General features: G+C 41.3%; 1 protein-coding gene across 7 annotated transcripts in view; it reads left to right on the forward strand.

Annotated features, from left to right (window-relative positions):
• Positions 1–20,758, forward strand: part of FAM13A (family with sequence similarity 13 member A) — a 183,515-nt gene that overhangs the window by 137,467 nt on the left and 25,290 nt on the right. For all 7 annotated transcript variants that reach the window (XM_040478471.1, XM_040478466.1, XM_040478470.1 and 4 more), the window contains 6 exons: positions 3,944–4,091; positions 13,127–13,337; positions 13,810–13,948; positions 14,682–14,763; positions 15,582–15,802; positions 16,460–16,543. In XM_040478471.1, the coding sequence (XP_040334405.1) occupies positions 3,944–4,091; positions 13,127–13,337; positions 13,810–13,948; positions 14,682–14,763; positions 15,582–15,802; positions 16,460–16,543 (885 nt within the window). The remainder of the gene's footprint in view (positions 1–3,943; positions 4,092–13,126; positions 13,338–13,809; positions 13,949–14,681; positions 14,764–15,581; positions 15,803–16,459; positions 16,544–20,758) is intronic.

Genomic DNA, 20,758 nt, shown 5'->3' on the forward strand with positions numbered 1-20,758 from the left:
ATCCACTGGGCGTCTTGGAATGTACCCCCTCAGAATAAGGGGGGACTATTGTAACTCATTTACTCTCTGATTCAACTGATGATATAAGACATGTAAACAACAAAAGTTGAAACCAGAAATATTTTGGTATTTGAGAATGTCCTTGACATTTTGACATTAATGATCTAGTAGAAGAAGCAGACAAGCAAGTAGACAAGTGTAATTCCATATGATGAGCAACAGGAGAGTGTGTGGAATGATCTGGAGAGGTGCATCACCCAAACTAACTAACATTTGAAGGAAGAGTTGTTTTATGCCGGCGTATTGCTGCCGAGCCTGAACAGCTTCAGCGTGGGTGGCCCCTGAGCAGCATCCCTAGATCCCAGGTGTACATAAATCCCCGGGTCCACACCAGCAGCCCACTCTGCACTCCCAGGCAAGGCAGCCATGTCAGGTTCTGGTGAGACCAGTGAGGCCAGAAATTGAGAGCAGAGGGCAAATGAAAGAGCAGCCTCAGGGACCGATCACAGCACAGCGGGACAGAGCCGAGCGTGTGGGTGTGCTGATGAGGGCTGTGCTGAGTGTGCCCATGCTATGCAAGCTGTTGCGGTTTGTGTAAGAGAGACCCTGCCACTACTATGTAAAAAATCAGCCAGAAAGTCCAGAAGCTAATGTAAGTTAATATAGGTCTATAGTGTGAGTGATACCCCATTGTATGTGGCACAATCTAAACACCCTTATATGGTGACTTCAGATACAGTGATCTTTTTGCTATTCCTTAAACATAGCGACCATACCTCAGGGCCTTTGCACTCGCTTTTCTTCCTGAGATGTTCTTCCAGTAGATGACTCACTCCTGCATTTCCTTCATATCTCTGCTCATATGTCCCTTCATAGGAAGGGTCTTTCCTGACCACTTATTATAAAATTGCAGACTGTGGCCCTGATCTCCATCATCCCTCTTACTCTGCTTTATTTTTGTCCATAGTCCATATCACTGCCTGACATGTTTTTCTTTGTTTACTGTCACTTCCTGTAAGATTCATTAAGGACAGACTTGATTTTGTCCCCTGAAGTATCTCCAGTGTGTAGAAAATGGCCTAGCATGTAGTAAGTACTAAAAATTTATTTGTTAAATAAATGAGTAAATATTATCTTTGCACCTCTAGCACACAACATAATAACCCTATTTAGGTATATAGCATGTGATGTTATTACTGAATAAACAAAAAGTTTTGACCTGATTCTCTTTGTTAGAATAATAGGAACTTAGGGGGTATCTATTCCAGCCTCCCATCCATGGCAGTAATCTCTCTGTCACCCACATACCTGACTCTCAAACTTCATTGCAATACTGTGAAGAGCAGCTCACTAATTCACAAGGTGGCCCTTTGTTGTATGGCACCCAAATCAACTGTGCTCAGAACTCCCCTGAGCATTCTTGAGCCTGTCCCACAAAGTGCCAGCTCCCTCAGTGTTGGGAGTGTGCATGTCTCACACACCCAGCACAGTGGGTGCCCCATACCATGCTGTTGAAAGAATGAATATATCTGTACATTCTGGAGGGGGGAGAAAAAACTTTAATATTCTCATTTTAACTTTCTTTGAAATGGATGCTAATTCAGATGTAGAAAAAATTTTGTAATCTCAATCTCCTTTGAAATGGGTGCTAAAAGAGACAGAGGTTGCAGTCATAAAAAGTACACATTGCAGTGAACTCCCATGGTGCCTGTCTTCGTGCTTGCTCCTCCTCAGCCCTTCTCACCCATACTGCCCCAAAACACCAAAATTGCTAGTGCTGACTTGTGTCTGGAACCCAAAAGGCTCTTTTCTTTGTTCATAATGCATCTAAAACTCCACCCCTTGAGATAGCACGGTTCACCTCGAATTGCCGTGGAACATGCCTCATCTCCAACCCCTCTCTCTAGCATTTTGAGACACGGCAGTGTTTTCCTCATCTGCATATGGGGCCTGGTAATGAAAAAAGAGTGATGGCCTCCCTGTGTGGGTTTCTTATGCTCCAGGCACTGTGTTAGTGGCCTTTCATACCTTCTCCCAGATCTTCAGAGGAACCTTGCAAGATTGATGTTGTGAATGAAGCAGTTCAGCCAGAGCACCAAGCTAGTAAATGTCGGCCACACGGCAAGCCCAGGTCTGCCTGTAAAGCAAACTCCACATTCATTCCACGAGTGCACAGTGTCAGGGGCTGATACATGCTCTTCCAGAAGAATATGTCATGCTTACAATATGGAATCATATTTCTTATATTCGTTTTTATGTCTCTAAGTGTAACCAGTGTTAAAAATATTGAGAAAAATGTGTATTTGCTGTATGCAGATTCTAACACACACACACAAGTGGTTGGTGGCTGACCCTGTAACTTAAAAAACTGAGTGCCAGATTTGGTCATTCAGCCCTGGTCCACTTAGGACTCAGCTGTAGGAACAAATAATTTTTATAGCATAAGTGCATAATCTGTTTTCCCCATTAGACAAGCAGCATTTTGAGGTATCTTAAAGCCCCAGATTTACTTGGCATTTTCATCTGTCTTTAGGAGCTCATCATGAACTGATTGATGATCTTTCATTTTATTCCAAATGTAAAGAAAAGCCCCTTGTGCATCATTTCATGGAAATATAATAGTAAAAGCCCCCATCTATTCCCCTGGTGATATCAAAGTGGGTTGAATAGCTATTAAAAGTAGCTGGAAGTCTTAATAGTGCTTATTTTAAGCAGGAGAACATTTCTCATGCATTAAAGGAATCATTTATGATTTCCAGATGTTTAGGGTTTTTTCCTTTAATATATTTGCTAAAATAAATTTCCAGTTATTCTCCAAAGAAAATCTCTTGTACAGATCTGTGCTACTTGAGAAGGGTATTTGTGAGTAAACACTTGGGTTTATAATCTTAGGAGAGAAGGGAAAGGGACAATGGTTGGGCTTACAAGATGCCAAAAAAAAGCAAGGTAAAAAAGAATTAATTTCAGGGCAAATTTTGTCAACATACAATCACTTAGCTAAAACAGCCGCCTCTGGGAGAGGGTTTTCCCATCCCCCAGGTAGCCGAGCAGGGTGTAGGTGCCCCCAGTGAGCAAAACCAAGTGGAGCTCAGTATTCAGTACTCAGACTAGAAGAATAGTAGAAAAACAAGTGACAGTTTGATATTTGTTAAGATATAAATTATGCATTGCTGACTTGCCAGTTCTTGGCTTTTTACTTTAAAAAAAAAAAAAAATGCTCCCCGTGTCATTTTGGCTCATTTCCAGAGTCCGTATTCCTTACTGCTAGCCCAGATGAGCCGCCAAACCCCTGTGCTGTTTGAATTTGCGCAACAATGCTTTAATACCCAGAGCTCCTCCATAAATAGTCTGTCCTCCCCACACTCGGGGAGAAAACAACCACAGGAAATCTGGGAATGTGCAGCTAGCCCTGCTTAATTGATCTAAGCCTGCAGGGCCAGCAGGAGGGCATTCGTGCACACAGCCTCTGCTCCTGGCCTTGCCGGACTGTTTACCTACGGGGCAAAGAAGTCTGCACACAGGAGACACCATGTTGCTTCTACAGCCTTAGCAACGGCGGTAGCAGGATTTTTGTTGTTGTTTACCGTCTGCAGGGCTGTACTCCTTTAAGGAAACACAAACTCCTTTTCCCTCATTCCTGGCCACAATCAGTAACCATCAAGACTGTCAGCTGCCTGCAGTTATCAGGAGGGGCAGCAGCTCTTGGAAATCCTCTTGTCTTCCTCAGCGGAAAAGTTAAAGGAGCATAGATGGACAGTGGCTTCTTGCATGCAGGTGGCCAGCCAGTATCCAGGGGGCATCAAACTATGATTTTGATTTCTGTGCTGGGTACACCCACAGCCTCAGCTTGGGAGGTTTCATCCAGAAGGAGTGGAACTGCTGCAGACATTTTTGGGTTTTGGTGAGCAGTAAGATATTTGGGGACATTGTGCTGTTATTGCAGAACCCCACAATGAAGATTCAGGAGCACTCCGGCATAACTGACACCAAACTGCAGAGGACCCAAGATGCTGATGAGCAGCAGGAGAGCTTTGTCTCCGAAGTGCCTGAGCTGGACCTGACTGCATTGTGTGACGAGAAGAGCTGGGAAGGTAGGGTCAGCCGCTATTTGGATGCTTTAATATTGGCAGAGCATATATAAAGTCGCATAAACGAGAGGCATATAACCACATGGACGTATGAAAGCGATGGGTGTAGGAGTAACTGTGTTTCTAAATGACTGAGAATCCTTTCCCTGGCATAGAATGTGTCACGTTAAATGTTGCCAGGAGTAATTGCAATCTAAGAAAGAAAATGTGCTTGCCCTCTATCAGAGCGGCACCTTGCAGCCTTTTTTCTTAACTCACAAGGAGTGCTGATGCATGTGTTTTCCCTCTAGTAGTACCGAGTAGAGGACTAACGGATGGGTACACGTTTAGGACTTCATCTGGGCACCCCGGTTCTCTTCCCGCTGCTCCACACCCACCATCTACCTCCTTCATTAAATCTCCTTCCCGTTTTTTCGAGAAAGATGATTTGGCTTGCCTTGCTTCTATGATTGATTTTATGGATAGAATTTTTTTTTAAGCCAGGTTAGCCAGCCTAAGGGGTTTGCTCATCAAAAAGAACAATGAATAAAAAGTGCTTGTGCTTGGAAGCCTGTAATACAGTGTGTTAGATTGGTTTTTCTCGAGATTTTTGGCAAAACATTAGAAATTTACTTGTGAGGAAGAAGAGAGTATCCTCATCTTGTCCAAATTGTATTTCAGGAAGGCTCTGGCTGCTCTTCTTTCATTATCCATGTGTCTGCATCCAAACATGTATCAGCGTGTATCCAAAATGCATGCCCAGCCGCCTCTGTGTAGTGTGTGTGTTTGGAGGCTACAAAGAGGGAGAAATTGTGTGCTTGGTTTCAGAACAGCAGCACAACTCAACACAGCGGCATGGAGAATTACAGCTACAGGAAATCAGTCCTTTTCCAAAGCACCTGGATTTCCTTGTCTTCTCCCCCACCCGTTTTTAAACCAAAAAGTACTCATTTGTAAATGAGCATAGATGAAGGACCAAAAGATGATGTAAACAGACCACAAGGTGAAAAATAACAATCCCATTATGCTCCTTGCATCCACGGCTTGGTGAAGCAAAAACAAACTGTTTTTGTTCTAGTCCTCCCTCTTTGCAATCTAAGAAACGTGTTCTAGCCCCCTTTACCATGTAATTAGGCAGTGGGTCTGGGATTTTCAACGATCTTCCCAGCTCACGATACAGTCATTAGACAAAATTGCAGGGTGTTTTGTTTTGTTTTTAGTTTAAGTGATATATTCCTGGATAGTATTTTATTGTTCTTCCTTTGTTTTCGGTACTTTGGAAGAATGAAGTGTGTTTTAAATTCATACATTAGAAAACAACCCCTCCCCGAGGGTGGGTGATGGGTATTGAGGAGGGCAGCTTTTGGGATGAGCACTGGGTGTTGTATGGAAACCAATTTGACAATAAATTTCATTTATTGAAATAAATAAACAAACAAATAAATAAAAACAACCCCTCCCCTTCAAAGAAAAGTCCCACAATAGCCACTGCTACCCAAATAAAAGAAAAAAGCAGTAGCCAAAACAAATGTTGTATTTGGGTTTCAATAATAAGGTCTCTTCACATCAGAAACAAAACTTTAGACAAAAAAAAAAACCTAGGATTTCGGGACAGAATTCAAATTAGCCACATGATCTTGGTGTATTCAGTAAAGGGACAGGTAGATTCTTCCTCCTCCTGAAATGGACTCGGTTTGATTATTCTTATCGTGGTCAATCATAAATTTGGGATCTCTTCCAGCATATTTTAAGAAACGAGTATGAAAATCCTCTCCAGTATGGTTGAAAGCTAACTTACAGTTTCTTTAAAACTGTTTCATTATTTAATGTCAAGAATTCTCTTCTAGATAAAAGAATCAACATTTTATGTTGTGTTGGGAAACGAGATAGAATTTTTAAAAACTTATTGGGGAAAAAATACAATAGGCTTGGAAATACTACTTGTATTACCCATGTAATTAATGAAGGGACTTGTTTTAACTTTTTTTGCCAGTTACTGTGTTAGTGGCTGAACTTGCATATCTTGAAAATGTACATGGATTCATTTCAAGGCCATTTTCATCATTTGATTACTGTTTTCAGTGGCCGTTTTTTATTGTATATTTATTTTAAATTTCCAAATTACATTATAATAGTATAGTCAAAATAAAGGAATTGTTGTATATATACACACACACATGCATATATACATGCTATATATATGTACATATATATATATATGTATGTACATATATATATGGCTTCAGTAAGAAACGAACAAAATGGTAGCTTTGCAGTATGGAGTCCACTTTGCACTAATTTAAACTGTGAATTTGAGGGGCGCCTGGGTGGCTCAGTCAGTTGAGCGTCCGACTTCAGCCCAGGTCATGATCTCGTGGTCCGTGAGTTCGAGCCCCGCATCGGGCTCTGTGCTGACAGCTCAGTGCCCAGAGCCTGTTTCAGATTCTGTGTCTCCCTCTCTCTCTGCCCCTCCCCTGTTCATGCTCTGTCTCTCTCTGTCTCAAAAATAAATAAACATAAAAAAAATTAAAAAAAAATAAAATAAAATGTGAATTTGAAACCAATGCAATAAAATGTATAAATGGAAGTCATTGTTACCAAAACCCTCTAAGCCAGCATCCATCTGTAAGTCTCCAAGTCACTACACAGTGTGGCCTCCTGTTTTGGGTTGGCTTGTCAGTTCCCTGTTCTCACACCTTAGTTCATACCCTCTCACTCATATGCAGTCGCAGAACACCAGGTTAGGCGGTGCTCACAGAGCAGCCTGCCAGTACTAGCCCCAGAAGCATATGCTGCCATATGGTAAAGCTGTTCTCTGGCTTCGGGGGCATATTCTATCAGGGAAACAAAAAAGGAAATGAAACTAATACAGATTCCACAGGCTAGGATCATAGTCTAATCATGCTTGTCGGCAGATAAGTAATACGTGCTTTTTCTTTTCTTTTTTTTTTTCTCTATATGTAGCTATGTATCAGGGCACATTTTTTATCTATCCACATGGCATTATTTTTTTTCTACTTTGCCAAATTAAATGAATATACAAATCAAATGTACTATTATTTGTTACTTAAAAGTCCTTGAGGGGCGCGTGGGGTGGCTCAGTCGGTTGAGCATCCAGCTCGATCTCAGCTCAGGTCTTGATCTCAGGGTTGTAAGTTCAAGCCCCGCATTGGTGTCACGCTGAGCATGAAGCCTACTTTAAAAAAAAAGTGGGGGTGGGGGGGGGGGAAAGCCCTTCAGAGGCAGTCATTAGACACCTCTAATTGCTTAATTAGAATGTTCCTAATCAGCCAGTTCATGTTGATTTGGAGGGTACCGTTTGTGGAGGATGAGGTTTAAACCATCAGCAATTCTACCAACTTTGTCATAGTGAGATTAAGTTTAAAAGAACATTTTTAAAGGGTATAAAATACTTCATATTTCCTATTTATCACTACGTGTCAAAAATAACTTTGGAAAAGAAATGCTTTAAAAGAATGATAAAGAATCAAGGGATCTTAAAGATCTTTTGACTGAAACCTCCCATTATACAGATAAGAAAACTGAGGCCAAAAGAAGCAAAATGATGATTCGAGATAACAAATCTCCTGACTTCCTCTCTGAGGCCTCTTTCTCAGCCATTCCATTTATGTATCCTGGCAGGCAGTAGGCCATAATGACTAAGAGCCAGGCACACCATGGGTTCAATCATGGCTCTAATACTTTTGCCGCTTTATGGACATGTTAGTAAATGTGTTAACAGTTTCAGCCTCAACTTCCCCATTTTTAGATAGGTGTAACAGCAGATGATAATGAGTAACAGTACTATTCACTTAGTAAGTTTGTTGCAAGGATAAAGGATCTAATAGATGCAAAGTGCTTGGCATAGTATAGGACCTTAACAGGCACTATGTGAGTGTTAGTTGGTATTATTACTATCTTCTGTAAATGTTTCCAAGTATGGTTTCAAGAAAAACCATACTTCTTTGAAACCAGAGCCCAGTTCTGTCTGATGATAGTGCGTGACTCTGAACACAGAAAAGAAGCCCATAGTTACTGGATCCTCCACTGATTACCAAGGACAAATACCAAACCAATCTGTGTGTGTGTGTGTGTGTGTGTGTGTGTGTGTGTGTGTGTGTGTGAGAATAAGACAGACAGACAGACTCTGGATTAGGGAAAGGTTACATTGAAAAGGCCTCAGCTAGGTCGTTAACAGGGACTCCAATGCCCTGTCAGATGTGGAAAGAATAGAAGACAGGTAGCGAAGTGAATTAGTACCTGATAACAACAGTACTTAAACGTGCAGATACATGGATCAAAGTTGGCACAAATGGGGGTATTCTTATTAGGAAAGTCCTCAGCTCTAGTCTGTTCCATATATTTTATTAATGACTTAACTAGAACAAGTGGGGGCCTACTTACTAAATTTGCAAATAGAGACAAAGCAGATATATGAAAATTAAGGATGGAATTTGAATTGACAAAGCTGACTACTAAGGCTCCTTGTAACCCAGATTATTTGAAGGATTTGTTAGGACTACCATTGTTGTCAAGTTAAGTTTTGTAACACGAAGGAAACCATTATAATAGGATTTCCCCAGTAAATACCCTCTACATCTTCCTGTGTCTAGGATGTACACAGACCTCCTGACACCACTCAGGAGCCACCCTGAAAGGCAGGCGGTATGACATCGTGCCAGGAAGCGATGACTCAAAATAGCACAGAGTTGGAAATGAGATATGGAAAACATCAGCTCCCTTAATTCTGGCAGATTTATCAAATAAATCATCTTAGCAGCCACTTGTCTTTTGTAGAGCAAATGGATCCAGCTGGCTAAGCAGAGTGTAGCTATATCCCAGTGACCACATTCATATTACTCAGAACTATGTTTCTTCTTTCCGCAGTGAATTTCCTTTATTTCTGTGTGTACTGTAGTGTCTGAACTGGGACTCCCCTAGGACCTTTTTTTTTTTAAGGTAGCTTTTATCTCTGTTACTTCTGACTTGCTGTGATGTCAGCCGTCCTGGTGGATTAATTTTTCATAGAGAGACATGCCATATTTATGGTCAGAGTTCTTTGTGATAAGACACATGGCTAAAATCACTGTACCTAAGGAATTCTGGTCTAGATATAAAGCTGCATTTGTTTTATGTGGTGCTTTAAGATGAAAATCTAATTTGAAGCATCAAATCTTTTCTGTTTTCCCTTTGGATAATTTTCTTCTTGCGATATCTTCATCCATTTCATTGCTCTTGAATTACTGCTGAAAACATAAGCTATTTCCCAAACTAGGAATGGGGTATGGCAATGAATATATGCTCAAAACAGTCTCTAGGCGGACAATCACTGTCTGAACACACTGTCATTTACTACACTGTTCTTATTCAGTTCTTCTTTGTCCAGGTAAGTGTCAATTATCAAAACATGAGTAGGCCTTGTATTTTTAGATCATTTCAAACTAAAACAGAGGAATAGTTGGTTTTATTGATTGAGTTATATTGAACTATATGTTCTAAACTATAAGACCATATAGAATAAAAGGAAAGAAAGAGATCTTGCCATTTGCAACAACCTGGATGGACCTAAGAGGGTATAAGGCTAAGCGAAATAAGTCAGAGACAGACAAAGATCATATGATTTCACTCATGCAGAATTTAAGAAACAAAACAAATGAACAAAGAAAAAAAGAGGCAAACAAAAAACAGATTCTGACAGACAAACTGATCATTGCCAGAGGGGAGGTGAGTGGAGGGAATAGGTGAAATAGATAAAGGAGATGAAGAGTACACTCATCTTGATGAGCACTGAGTAATGTATGGAATTGTTGAATGTTATACACCTGAAACTAAGATAACACTGTATGTTAATTATACTTCAATTTAAAAAGTACATGAATAAATCCATGGAAACCAAAAGAGAAAGAGGAGAAGCACAAGCATTTCATTTCATTTTGCCTGAGTGAGAAACTTCACTTTTGTTCTACATGCATACCAATGATGCAGCATAACCTTTTATTTTTAAGGTTGAAATTCAAAGTGGTTTTACATTTCTCGCTTTTTAGTGAATGCATTTATGCTAACTCTATCCTTTAAGAGAAAATGTCACCCATAAGCTAGAATTGCTTCCACTTTGTATTCCATATATACCACTGGTGATGTTAGGAAAAGGACACATTGGGACATCTTGTCAGTGAAATGAGTGGTCAAGAATGGAGCTGTGTTAAGAAAAAGGAAGTCTGATGAATGGCCCCATGTTACCCACAAAGGATAACATAACTCCGTTCCACGATTAGTATTTTATAGTTAATTCAGGATCACGATATATTATTTTACTGGAGACATGTTTGGATAATGGTCACAGACACACACTCTTGTTTCAGACACAGTTTAAAACTGAAAGATTAGTTCTATTTCTTTTCTTTTTTTTTTATGTTTGTTTATTTTTGGGAGGCAGAATGCAAGCGGGGGAGGAGCAGAGAGAGAAGGAGACACAGATCCGAAGCAGGCTCCAGGCTCCCAGCTGCCGGCAGAGTCTGACACAGGGCTTGAACTCACAAGCTGTGAGATCATGACCTGAGCCGAAGTCGGGCACTTAACTGACTGAGCCACCCAGGTGCCCCAGTTGTTCTATTTCTAAAGAGACATTCTGCTAGGTTCAGACAAACTCAAGGACTTCAGGATCTGAGGTGACACCTTTTCAAATTGCGATGAGTCGAAATGTCAAACTGGCCAATGTCAACTGGCATATGGCCCATATGCCAATATCAATATCACACTTTGCTTTGCCGGTGCCCTCTGTCCCCTGCATGCCACCTTGGCCTCCCCCTCCCCCGCTTGTTTTGCTCCTTTGCCACTCTGGGGTGAAGTTATAGCCTGCTGCAACACTGTGTAAGCCATCTTAACACTTTCCCTGCCTGCCTCCACTGATACTACTCCTTAAAGAAAATTGCTGCTGTCTTCTGAAATATCATGAAAAGATACAGTCTAGCCAGCTTAATACTTCCATTTTCTGCAGCTTACTCCATTTTTCTTATTCCTCTAGGGGTTACTTTCCACTGACTCTCTCCTTCCCTCACCCCTCCATCTCATTTTCTGTTCTTTTCTGCCAGCAGTTTGGAGCTGCTTGTATCTGAGCCCTGACACCTAGGAGGAGCCTGCTGCAAGATTTAGTGCATATGAGGGGAACTCCTGGTCCCCCCCAGCTTTAGTCAAGTACATCTACCCACGTGTTCCCTGCCACTTTGGGAGATGAGTGGACAAAAATCTGTCTTTAACATTGCTTTCCTTTTTAAAAATAATTTGTATTACCACCTGAGTTCCCAGATAACTTCATTCTCTTTAAATGTTGAGACCCTAGGGATGTCATTCTACCTGAGGTTAATTTTTTTTAAGTGATGTGCTTACCTCTTCTACTGTGGGGTCTTCAAAAACGTCATAGTCATCCTTGTTATTGGAGCATCTGGCACATACTAAACTGAAGCGCTTTCCTTCAAGTCAGGAGATCTAGTGTTAGTCCTAACTCTTGTCATTGATTAGGTATTTGCTCTTAAATTCATTGGGTTTCACTTTCCTTATATGTTCTCTGTTGGACTGAATCCATGGTTCTCAAATCTGAATGCGTGTAGGATCTCTTGGGCAGCTTTTAAAGTGTGTGTGTGTGTGTGTGTGTGTGTGTGTGTGTGTGTGTGTGTGTGTGTTGGGGTAGGGGGGAGGTGTGGAGGGGCAGGTAGTATATCTGGGCCCTCTCCTGAACATTCTGTTGAGTTGAGTGGTTGACAACCTGTGTGTTAGAAGTTTCACGTATCTCCCTTTGTGATGCTAACATGCAGCCAGGGCTGAGAAATCGCTAAATTAGATGATGTATGAAGTTTCAACTAGCTCTAACGTTCTATGATTATAATATAATGCTTTTAAATAAAATACTGAATAGGTACTTGTTTAAGATAATTTTGTAGATTTTATAAACACTTTGATAGATGGAGGAACAAATGTTACATGATTCAAGCTCTAGGAATCCCAAACTTTCAGAGCATGGCCAAATTCTAGCCTTGTATAAATCACAGTAATCCATAAGTATACTTAAGGCATAACTTTTTTTTTTAATGCAGGGAGTACTACAAATGAAATACCCTACCTCATCTGAGATCTATCTTTAAAATCTGGTAGGACTTTTTTAATGAAAAAAGGAATATATTGAGGTGGGTCTTAAGGGAAAGAGAAATATCACTATTCCCTCCAAAAATGACAAATCAGGAGGTTGTGTTGAGTATGGTTTTTCTCCTTAAAGACTAAAATAATTTGTACAGATTTATCCTTTGCAAGCCATTCTTCTTTGTGTTTTTGACTAATCTGTGTAAGCACCTTACTTTAACTGTAGTCTTGAGCAGCTTCTGAAGTTTCAAGTGCAAAACATGCATCTTAAATGTGCTAATCCCAGCGCTAAGCAGAAGCACATGAACAGCTTACTGAAAGTCCCAAATGGAAGTCCAGACTGCTAGGTAAATGGGCTCTCACAAGATGAATTTGACTCTTTGGTCATTTCACTGATGGATACATATCCATGACGCCAAATATCTCTCTTGCTGATGCACTTGCTTTTCTTCTCCACGATGCCCTCATGTGAAAACGTTCTCACCCCCTTCTCTTTTGAATGCAAGTGAGGACAGAGCTAGAAGGTAGATGAAGGCTGTCGGATCTATTGATGATTTCTGTTGGGGTGTAGCACCCTTCATCTGCACCTGAAATCTGAAGTGAGAGGTTGTTCAGTGCCTCCCAAATCCAGTGCATCCTAAACCATTCAGAAAACCTAGGGAACAATTATGCTTGCTTGCTTGCTTGCTTTCGTTCTTTCGTTCTTTCTTTTTTAAATTTAAATCCAAGTTAGTTAACATATAGGGTAGTCTTGGTTTCAGGAGTAGAATTTAGTGATTCGTCGGTTACATACACCACCCAGTGCTCATCCCAATAACTGCCCTCCTTAATGCCCATCACCCACCTAGCCCATCCCCCCACCCAACACACTGGAAACAATTTGCTTTTATGAGTGGTTTTGACTTCTTACCCTCTGTATTTTCCAGAGCCAGTCCCTACCTTCTCGTGGCAGCAGGAGAACGTGGACTCCGACGAAGCTCACCTCTCCCCACAGGCTGGGCGCCTGATTCGTCAGCTCCTGGATGAGGACAGTGACCCCATGCTCTCTCCTCGGTTCTACGCTTATGGGCAGAGTCGGCAATACCTGGATGACACAGAAGTGCCTCCTTCTCCCCCAAATTCCCATTCTTTCATGAGGTATGTTTGTGTTGCTGGTAAGCAGTTGCATCATTGACCATAACATTAGAAAGAATAGGAATGGTGTTGATGGCTAGTAATTTTTTAAGTTACATTGTAAGTCTTTGGAAGAACCTATGGGGAATACTCCATCCCAGTATGCAGGCTCCATTGTAATTTTTCAATTGGCCCAACTATATCACCACATACTGAATTTCCATTAGCACATCCTTTCCAAAGTTTATCTAAAATGTAACTTTGGGGTCTGCAGCACATAGTTTAGTACTACCTTTGCCAATCGTAAATGTGAGCAATAGAAAGACCTATTTAATAAAGGGGACATCTAGAGCCCAGGGTCACAAAGTGAATTGGTAGTCAACTTTTTCTTATTCAAGAGGATGGAGACCTTTGGGACCCTCTCCTTCCATGCTGCATCCCCTTCCCCAAGCCCCACCTGTCAGGCAGTGAGTGCCCCACGCTGTGCCCCTCACAGGCGACGGAGCTCCTCTCTCGGGTCCTACGATGATGAGCAGGAGGACCTGACACCTGCCCAGCTCACGCGACGGATTCAGAGCCTTAAAAAGAAGATCCGAAAGTTTGAAGATAGATTTGAAGAAGAGAGGAAGTACAGAGTAAGTGCCTCCTTGCAGGGTTCTCCCTGTCCCCTCCTGTCCCCTGACATGCTGACATGCCAGCCTGTCAGCAGCTCAGAGAAGTGATGAAAGATTAAGGGAGATTTCTATGGACCTTAAGACAAAAAGGCAGTAAAAACTGGATGGGAAACCCTGATAAGTCCCAAACATCATGTATCAGCATTTTCCTTGTACAAGGTATTCTTACAAATAATTGAACGTTGTAGTCGACATCTTATACATTTATCCATGAAAAGGAATGGGAAAAATCATTAAATGATGTCTTCTCGTTGGCTAAAACTTCATTCAAGATTATCTTCTAAAATTTCATTAGCATTGACCTCATTCTACTCTCAGATCTATCTTAGCATTACCCCCAAGTGCAGCAAAAAGACATTTGCATGGTGATTGCAGTGTAAAACCTACACCCCTCTGCTTTCTGTTCTGTTAGCCTGATGGCCTGAGCCCTACACCTCATGAAAACGGGCCATGGACCTCATAGAAATTCACCATTTTGCCTCTGAGGAATTCTTTGAAAGCATCAAAAATAACCAGATGTAAAGAAAGACAGTGGAATCACACCTGTGACGTTTGCTGTGATTGTTCATGTTTAATTTCTTTTTCCAGTGGGACTCAACTTTCCCTTCCTCTTTAAAACAATCTCACCATCAAACTTTTCTTCTTTTTCCTGCCCCAGTTTGAAAACATTTATGTTAAATTTTCCCTTTCTCAGCCTTCCCACAGTGACAAAGCAGCCAATCCAGAGGTTCTAAAATGGACAAATGACCTTGCCAAATTCCGGAAACAACTTAAAGGTAGGTAAAGTTCTAGACCCATGGCATGGCTTCTGTAAGACATGCCACCCGCAGAATTCATCATCTCACCACATCCTGACCACGGGCTGAAATATTTCAGAAAAGACCAGTTCCTTAACACTGCTTCCCAGTGCATGTGGTGTTCAGGGGACACCTTGCCCATGTCTGTCCATGGTCTCTATCACAGGTCAACTCAGATCAGCTAAGATGCAAATTCTGAAACATTTCTCCAATTCCCTAAATCACGAATTTAAGGATGATGGTTTCAAGTCAACACTTACTAAAGTACCAAGGTTTTATTTGCTGTGGTGTTAGGAGAAGACCTATAAACACAGATGTCTATGAAAAGAATTTGGTCCTTGTCCCTCAAAAAGCATGCTGTCTTTTAGGAGACAGTCATAAACAACCAAATAGAATAGAAAGGGAAAGTAATTCCAAAATGAGGGATGTAAGTTATTGAGAAAAAGTTGGCCAGCAGTTGAGTGCTGAATCAGTAGGTACCTATAAACAGTAAGGGAGAAAGTATAGGAAACGTCTGTCACATTCTGAGAACAGCAAACCTGTTGGTGTGGACAAAGCATGGAGGTTACATAGCTAAAGCTTTCCCAGGAATTTGGAAAACATTCCAGATAATCCAAGAAAACATGAGCATTTTTTCAGGCTTTTACATAATAACCCAAGGATTTTAACTACTGTTATAATTAGATACTTTCTTTCAAAAAGATGGGGCTAAACAGTTATTAGCACCACAGAAAAGCAATCTGGGTTCAGCAGACATCAATTCTCATGTATCACCACCCCCAAATCTTTTCAACTAGAGTCAAAACTAAAGATATCTGAAGAGGACCTAACCCCCAGGATGCGGCAGCGAAGTAACACGCTCCCCAAGAGTTTTGGTTCCCAGCTTGAGAAAGAAGAGGAGAAGAAGCAAGAGCTCATGGATAAAGTAATAAAGCCCAGCGTTGAAGCCACACTGGAATCCATCCAGAGGAAGCTCCAGGAGAAGCGGACAGAAACCAGCCGTCCTGAGGACATTAAGGTGTGGCGATTTGGTGAAGGCCCCAGCTAACTGCTAGTCCTAAACCATTCCAGTCAACATGGTAGAAACATAGGGCCTGACACATGGGTCCCAATGGGAAGAGAGATGTGGTGACACCTTTGCAGACCTCCCACACCCTCATCTTCCACACTCTTAGATGCCTAGGGAGGCTGCTGAAACAGCTTCCGAGTGTTTTCACTGTAGGTACTTTGGTTTATGACTACAAATTGGAAGCAGAAAACTCTATTGTACAGATCACAGAAGGACCTCATTCAGGCTAACAGATGGTTTGATGAGTCTGAAGTAGAAGGATTATAGACAGAGCTTTGGGACTTTGTAATTTGTGACTGTAGTCACTGCTTGGGCCATTGAGCTGACCTCCATGTGCCTCGCTGCCTTGCTTACGTCAGTATTCAGCGTGCCTTTGCTGCCACATGGGAGATGCAAGTAGTTGATGATGCCTCGGCTGTGCTATCCATATTTCCAGTAAAAGAGTCCGGAAGAACTCATTCCTAAGTGAGCTTTGAATAGAGCTCAAGGAGCTATTGTATGAGGATTCTCTTTAACGTTACTTGAGAAAATTTGTTTAAATAAAGAAGTTGGGATGTTCATAAATGTTTCCCCCTCTTTCATTTCTCTATCCTTGTGTTTATTCAGGATATGACCAAAGACCAGATTGCTAATGAGAAGGTAGCTCTGCAGAAAGCTCTGCTATATTATGAAAGCATCCATGGACGGCCGGTATGTGAATGTACTGAATTTTCTGATGGGGGGGTGAACTCTTTGGCCTTAGAAATGAATCTTCTGTGTACAGTATTGTACACTTGAGTTTTCCTGATGTTTATCAGATTATTACATATTTTCACCAGAACTAAGCTTTCCAAAGACTAAATTGATAAGAGCCTTCCACTCTCAAGTAGTTGTGGAGTTTGAGCTCCAAAGACAAATTAGTTTGCAGCTAACATTTAGTCACTTGTGTTTGGCTTCAGGGGGACAGTGATAGAGGGGTGTAGATTATAGATTATAGCACAAAGCCCTAGAAATTTCCCTGGCCTCAGATCCGCCCCTACAAGTCATGACGGGCTCTAGGCATTCTTATCCATAAAATGAAGGTGTTAAACTAGTATGATCTACCCTAGAATTCAATGTCTCTTCAGTGTAGTTGCAACCAGTGTTTATCTGTAGAGAAATTCCAGCCATCGTCCTGAACCAAAAGTGTGAGGAGTCCAAAATATGGCTTTGCCTTTTCACAGCAACAGGAAGCATTTGAAGAGATTTGTTATTCAGCAAGCATGTTTATTGCATGTTTGTTGTGAGTCCTGGGAGAGACTGTGGCCCAATAGGCTTCTGCTTTATTCCTTAAGGAACTTGTAATCAGATATCCTTGTCAGTTACTCCTAGCGACCTTCTGTTAAGAGTGTTGCCAAGAACCCAACAAAACAAGTTCTTAAGAGCAGGTGTTAAAGAAGCATGAAGTTTATATTCCCAGAGGATTTTTATATAGCCAAAATGCATAGACCTCTTCTGCAGCCACAGCCCTGGCTATGTAACAGAGATGGTATTTTCATGTAAAATACACTCTTTTGAATAAAGACTTGTTTCCAGACTGGAATTGCACTAGACTCTAAGACCTGTAAGGACAGGAATTCTGGGTTTTGTTCGAGCGGTGCACCTGGTCCTCAGCATCTAGCACAGAGACCTGATACATACCGTGTGCCCAATGAACTGTCTATAGATTGCATCCTCCATGGTATTTTGGTTCTGGATTTATCAGGTTTAAATTAAAACAAAAAAAAGCTGGAGCTGCTGCTGATTGATTTTGCTGGCCTGTCCCAACAGTGGAAAAATACTGGTGCTCTGGGATAATGGTTCTGTTTCAAGTCAAGTTTTGTTTTGGATTTTTTAAAGGCATTGAACCAAATAGTAAATGCACTGGAGCTCAGATATATTGTGAAACTTTGTCCTTTTCTCCTGGAGGACTCAGCACTTGTAGAAGTGAAACTGAAATCCTTCTAGAAGAGAGAGACCCCTTCTCCACGGTCGGCTCAGAGGCTTTTAAGTACAGCTCTCCTCATGGCCGACAGGTGGGCAGGACTCACATGCTTTCCTTCTCCAGCGTTCCTTCTCTGCTCGTGGTGTATATTTACGTACGACATTGATAGACTCCTTTAACGACTTCCTTGCCCGAGGCCTGAGATCTCTCAGCTGCTTTCTCCTCCTAATCTTTACTGCCACTTCAGGCGCTTGTGTGCCAGATGTTTGTTGCTCAGAGTTGGGCACAGATCCTCTCACTCCGCCTGGCCTGAGGCCATGTACAGGGACTGGGATGGGAAGACCTAGATTCAGAACCCAGCCCTACTGAGACCAGCTCTGTTGGCTTTGAGCTACTGTGGTAACCTCAGAGATGTCTGTTCTAGGTTGTCATGGAGACTGGCTGACAGACACACATGCACACATTTACCTGTGGGCTGTCTGGCCTGAGTAGTGGGACACAGTGGCTTGGTAGCAGATTTGAGGGTGCCCAATCAATGATGTTTTCACTTTTGCTACAAGTATATGTTCTGCTGTCTATGGCCTACTTCTTATTAAATGATGGAACCAGGAGAAAGAACACAAATTTTTTTTAGCACTCTTATCATTAGGAATGTGAAATCTTAGATCTTGGCCCTGCTTTGTTATTCCCTTTTCTTTCATGGTTTTTTTAGATGTTGGAAAAACACCCTTTTGGGTCCAGATTTTAGCATCTCATAGGGCAGGAAACAAGTGCTCTAGAACATTGAGTGGCATTAGTTGCTGGTTCTCAGTCAGACTGTCTGCCTCCCTCTGGAACATGATGCTCCAGCCTCCTCACAAAAAGCAGAGTTCATTTGATATCTGGCCAGTGTGAATATCAAAGAGTGAACTTTTCATTCTTAGATCTGTGATGTTACCGTGGACCCTGAACTGTAAATACCATTTGGGCAAACTCTTCTTAGAAGAAAAATACATGTATTTCCAGAGCTAAACTTTCATTCCAAATCCTAGCTGTTGTTGGTTTTTTTTGTTTTGTTTTGTTTTGTTTTTCGTTTGTTTGTTGTTGTGGGTTTGTGGCTTTTTTGCTTTTTGGGGGGGGGGGTTCTGTTTTTTAGAAAAGCAGGTGCTCAAAGCTCATGGGTTTTTGCTGAGTCTACAAATTCTGATTTGAAAGGACAACGAATATCAAAATCACAGACCAAAACAGTTGTCTGCTGCTTTGTAGATTTTTTTAAACAAGGCTGTTTGCTTTAACGGCGCACTCTACAGATTGACATGTGTATGAAAAACAAAAACACACTCATTTACATAAATCTCTATTAATTATTAGGAAAGCATGTCCTTTTTAACATTTAAGGACCAGTCTCATCGAAGTCCATGTCACAGGAAGTACAACACATAACTATACGTCACTGTTATTACCTTTGCCAACCATACCTTTATGGTAATGTAGAGGGGAAGGAAGGAGTTGCTTTCTCAGAACTTCTAGTTTCTTCTTGATGCTCTTCCTCATCAGTAGATTTTAATGTTGTATTTTAATACCTTGGGAACTAACATGGCCCTAAACACACTATGTTCAAATTTAAATGCAAACTCTGAAGCTTTATGTAAATACTTCCCTCTGGTTATCTGGTTATCTGCTGTTCAGGACTATCTTCTCTTTGCACAGTCTACCATTTTTTTATCAATTAGTTTAACTTTATATATATATTAACATATATATATGCATATATATGTGTGTGTGTGTGTGTGTGATTTATTGTCAAATTGGTTTCCATACAACACCCAGTGCTCATCCCAACAGGTGCCCTCCTCAATGCCCATCACCCACCCTCCCCCCCCACCCCCCATCAACCCTCAGTTTGTTCTCAGTATTTAAGAGTCTCTTATGGTTTGCTTCCTTCCCTCTCTATAACTTTTCCCCCCTTACCCTCCCCTCTGGTATTCTGTTAAGTTTCTCAGGATCCATATATGAGTGAAAATATACAGTATGTCTTTCTCTGCCTGACTTATTTCACTTAGCATAATACTCTCCAGTTCCATCCATGTTGCTACAAATGGCCAGATTTCATTCTTTCTCATTGCCAAATAATATTCCATTGTATATATAAACCACATCTTCTTTATCCATTTGTCACTTTATGGACATTTAGGCTCTTTCCATAATTTGTCTATTGTTGAAAGTGCCGCTATAAACATTGGGGTACAAGTGCCCCTATTATGCATCAGCACTCCTGTATCCCTTGGGTAAATTCCTATTGCTGGGTCATAGGGTAGATCTGTTTTTAATTTTTTGAGGAACCTGCAAACTGTTTTCCAGAGCGCCTGCACCAGTTTGCATCCCCACCAACCGTGCAAGAGGGTTCCCGTTTCTCCACATCCTCTTTAGCATCTATAGTCTCCTGATTTGTTCATTTTAGCCACTCTGACTGGCATGAGGTGGTATCTCAGTGTGGTTTTGATTTGTATTTCCCTGATGAGGAGCGACATTGAGTATCTTTTCATGTGCCTGTTGGCCATCTGGATGTCTTCTTTAGAGAAGTGTCTATTCATGTCCTCTGCCCATTTCTTCACTGGATTATTTGTTTTTTGGGTGTGGAGTTTGGTCAGTTCTTTATAAATTTTGGATACTAGCCCTTTATCAGATATGTCATTTGCAAGTATCTTTTCCCATTCCGTTGGTTGCCTTTTAGTTTTGTTGATTGTTTCCTTTGCAGTGCAGAAGCTTTTTATCTTCATGAGGTCCCAATAGTTCACTTTTGCTTTTAATTCCCTTGCCTTTGGAGATGTGTCAAGTAAGAAATTGCTGCAGCTGAGATCAGAGAGGTTTTTTCCTGCTTTCTGCTCTAGGGTTTTGATGGTTTCCTGTCTCACATCCAGGTCCTTCATCCATTTTGCGTTTATTTTTGTGAATGGTGTAAAAAAGTGGTCTAGTTTCATTCT

The sequence above is a fragment of the Herpailurus yagouaroundi genome, unplaced genomic scaffold, assembly GCF_014898765.1.
Source record: "Herpailurus yagouaroundi ecotype Mexico unplaced genomic scaffold, PumYag 28, whole genome shotgun sequence".
NCBI classification, from domain to species: Eukaryota; Metazoa; Chordata; class Mammalia; order Carnivora; family Felidae; genus Herpailurus; species Herpailurus yagouaroundi.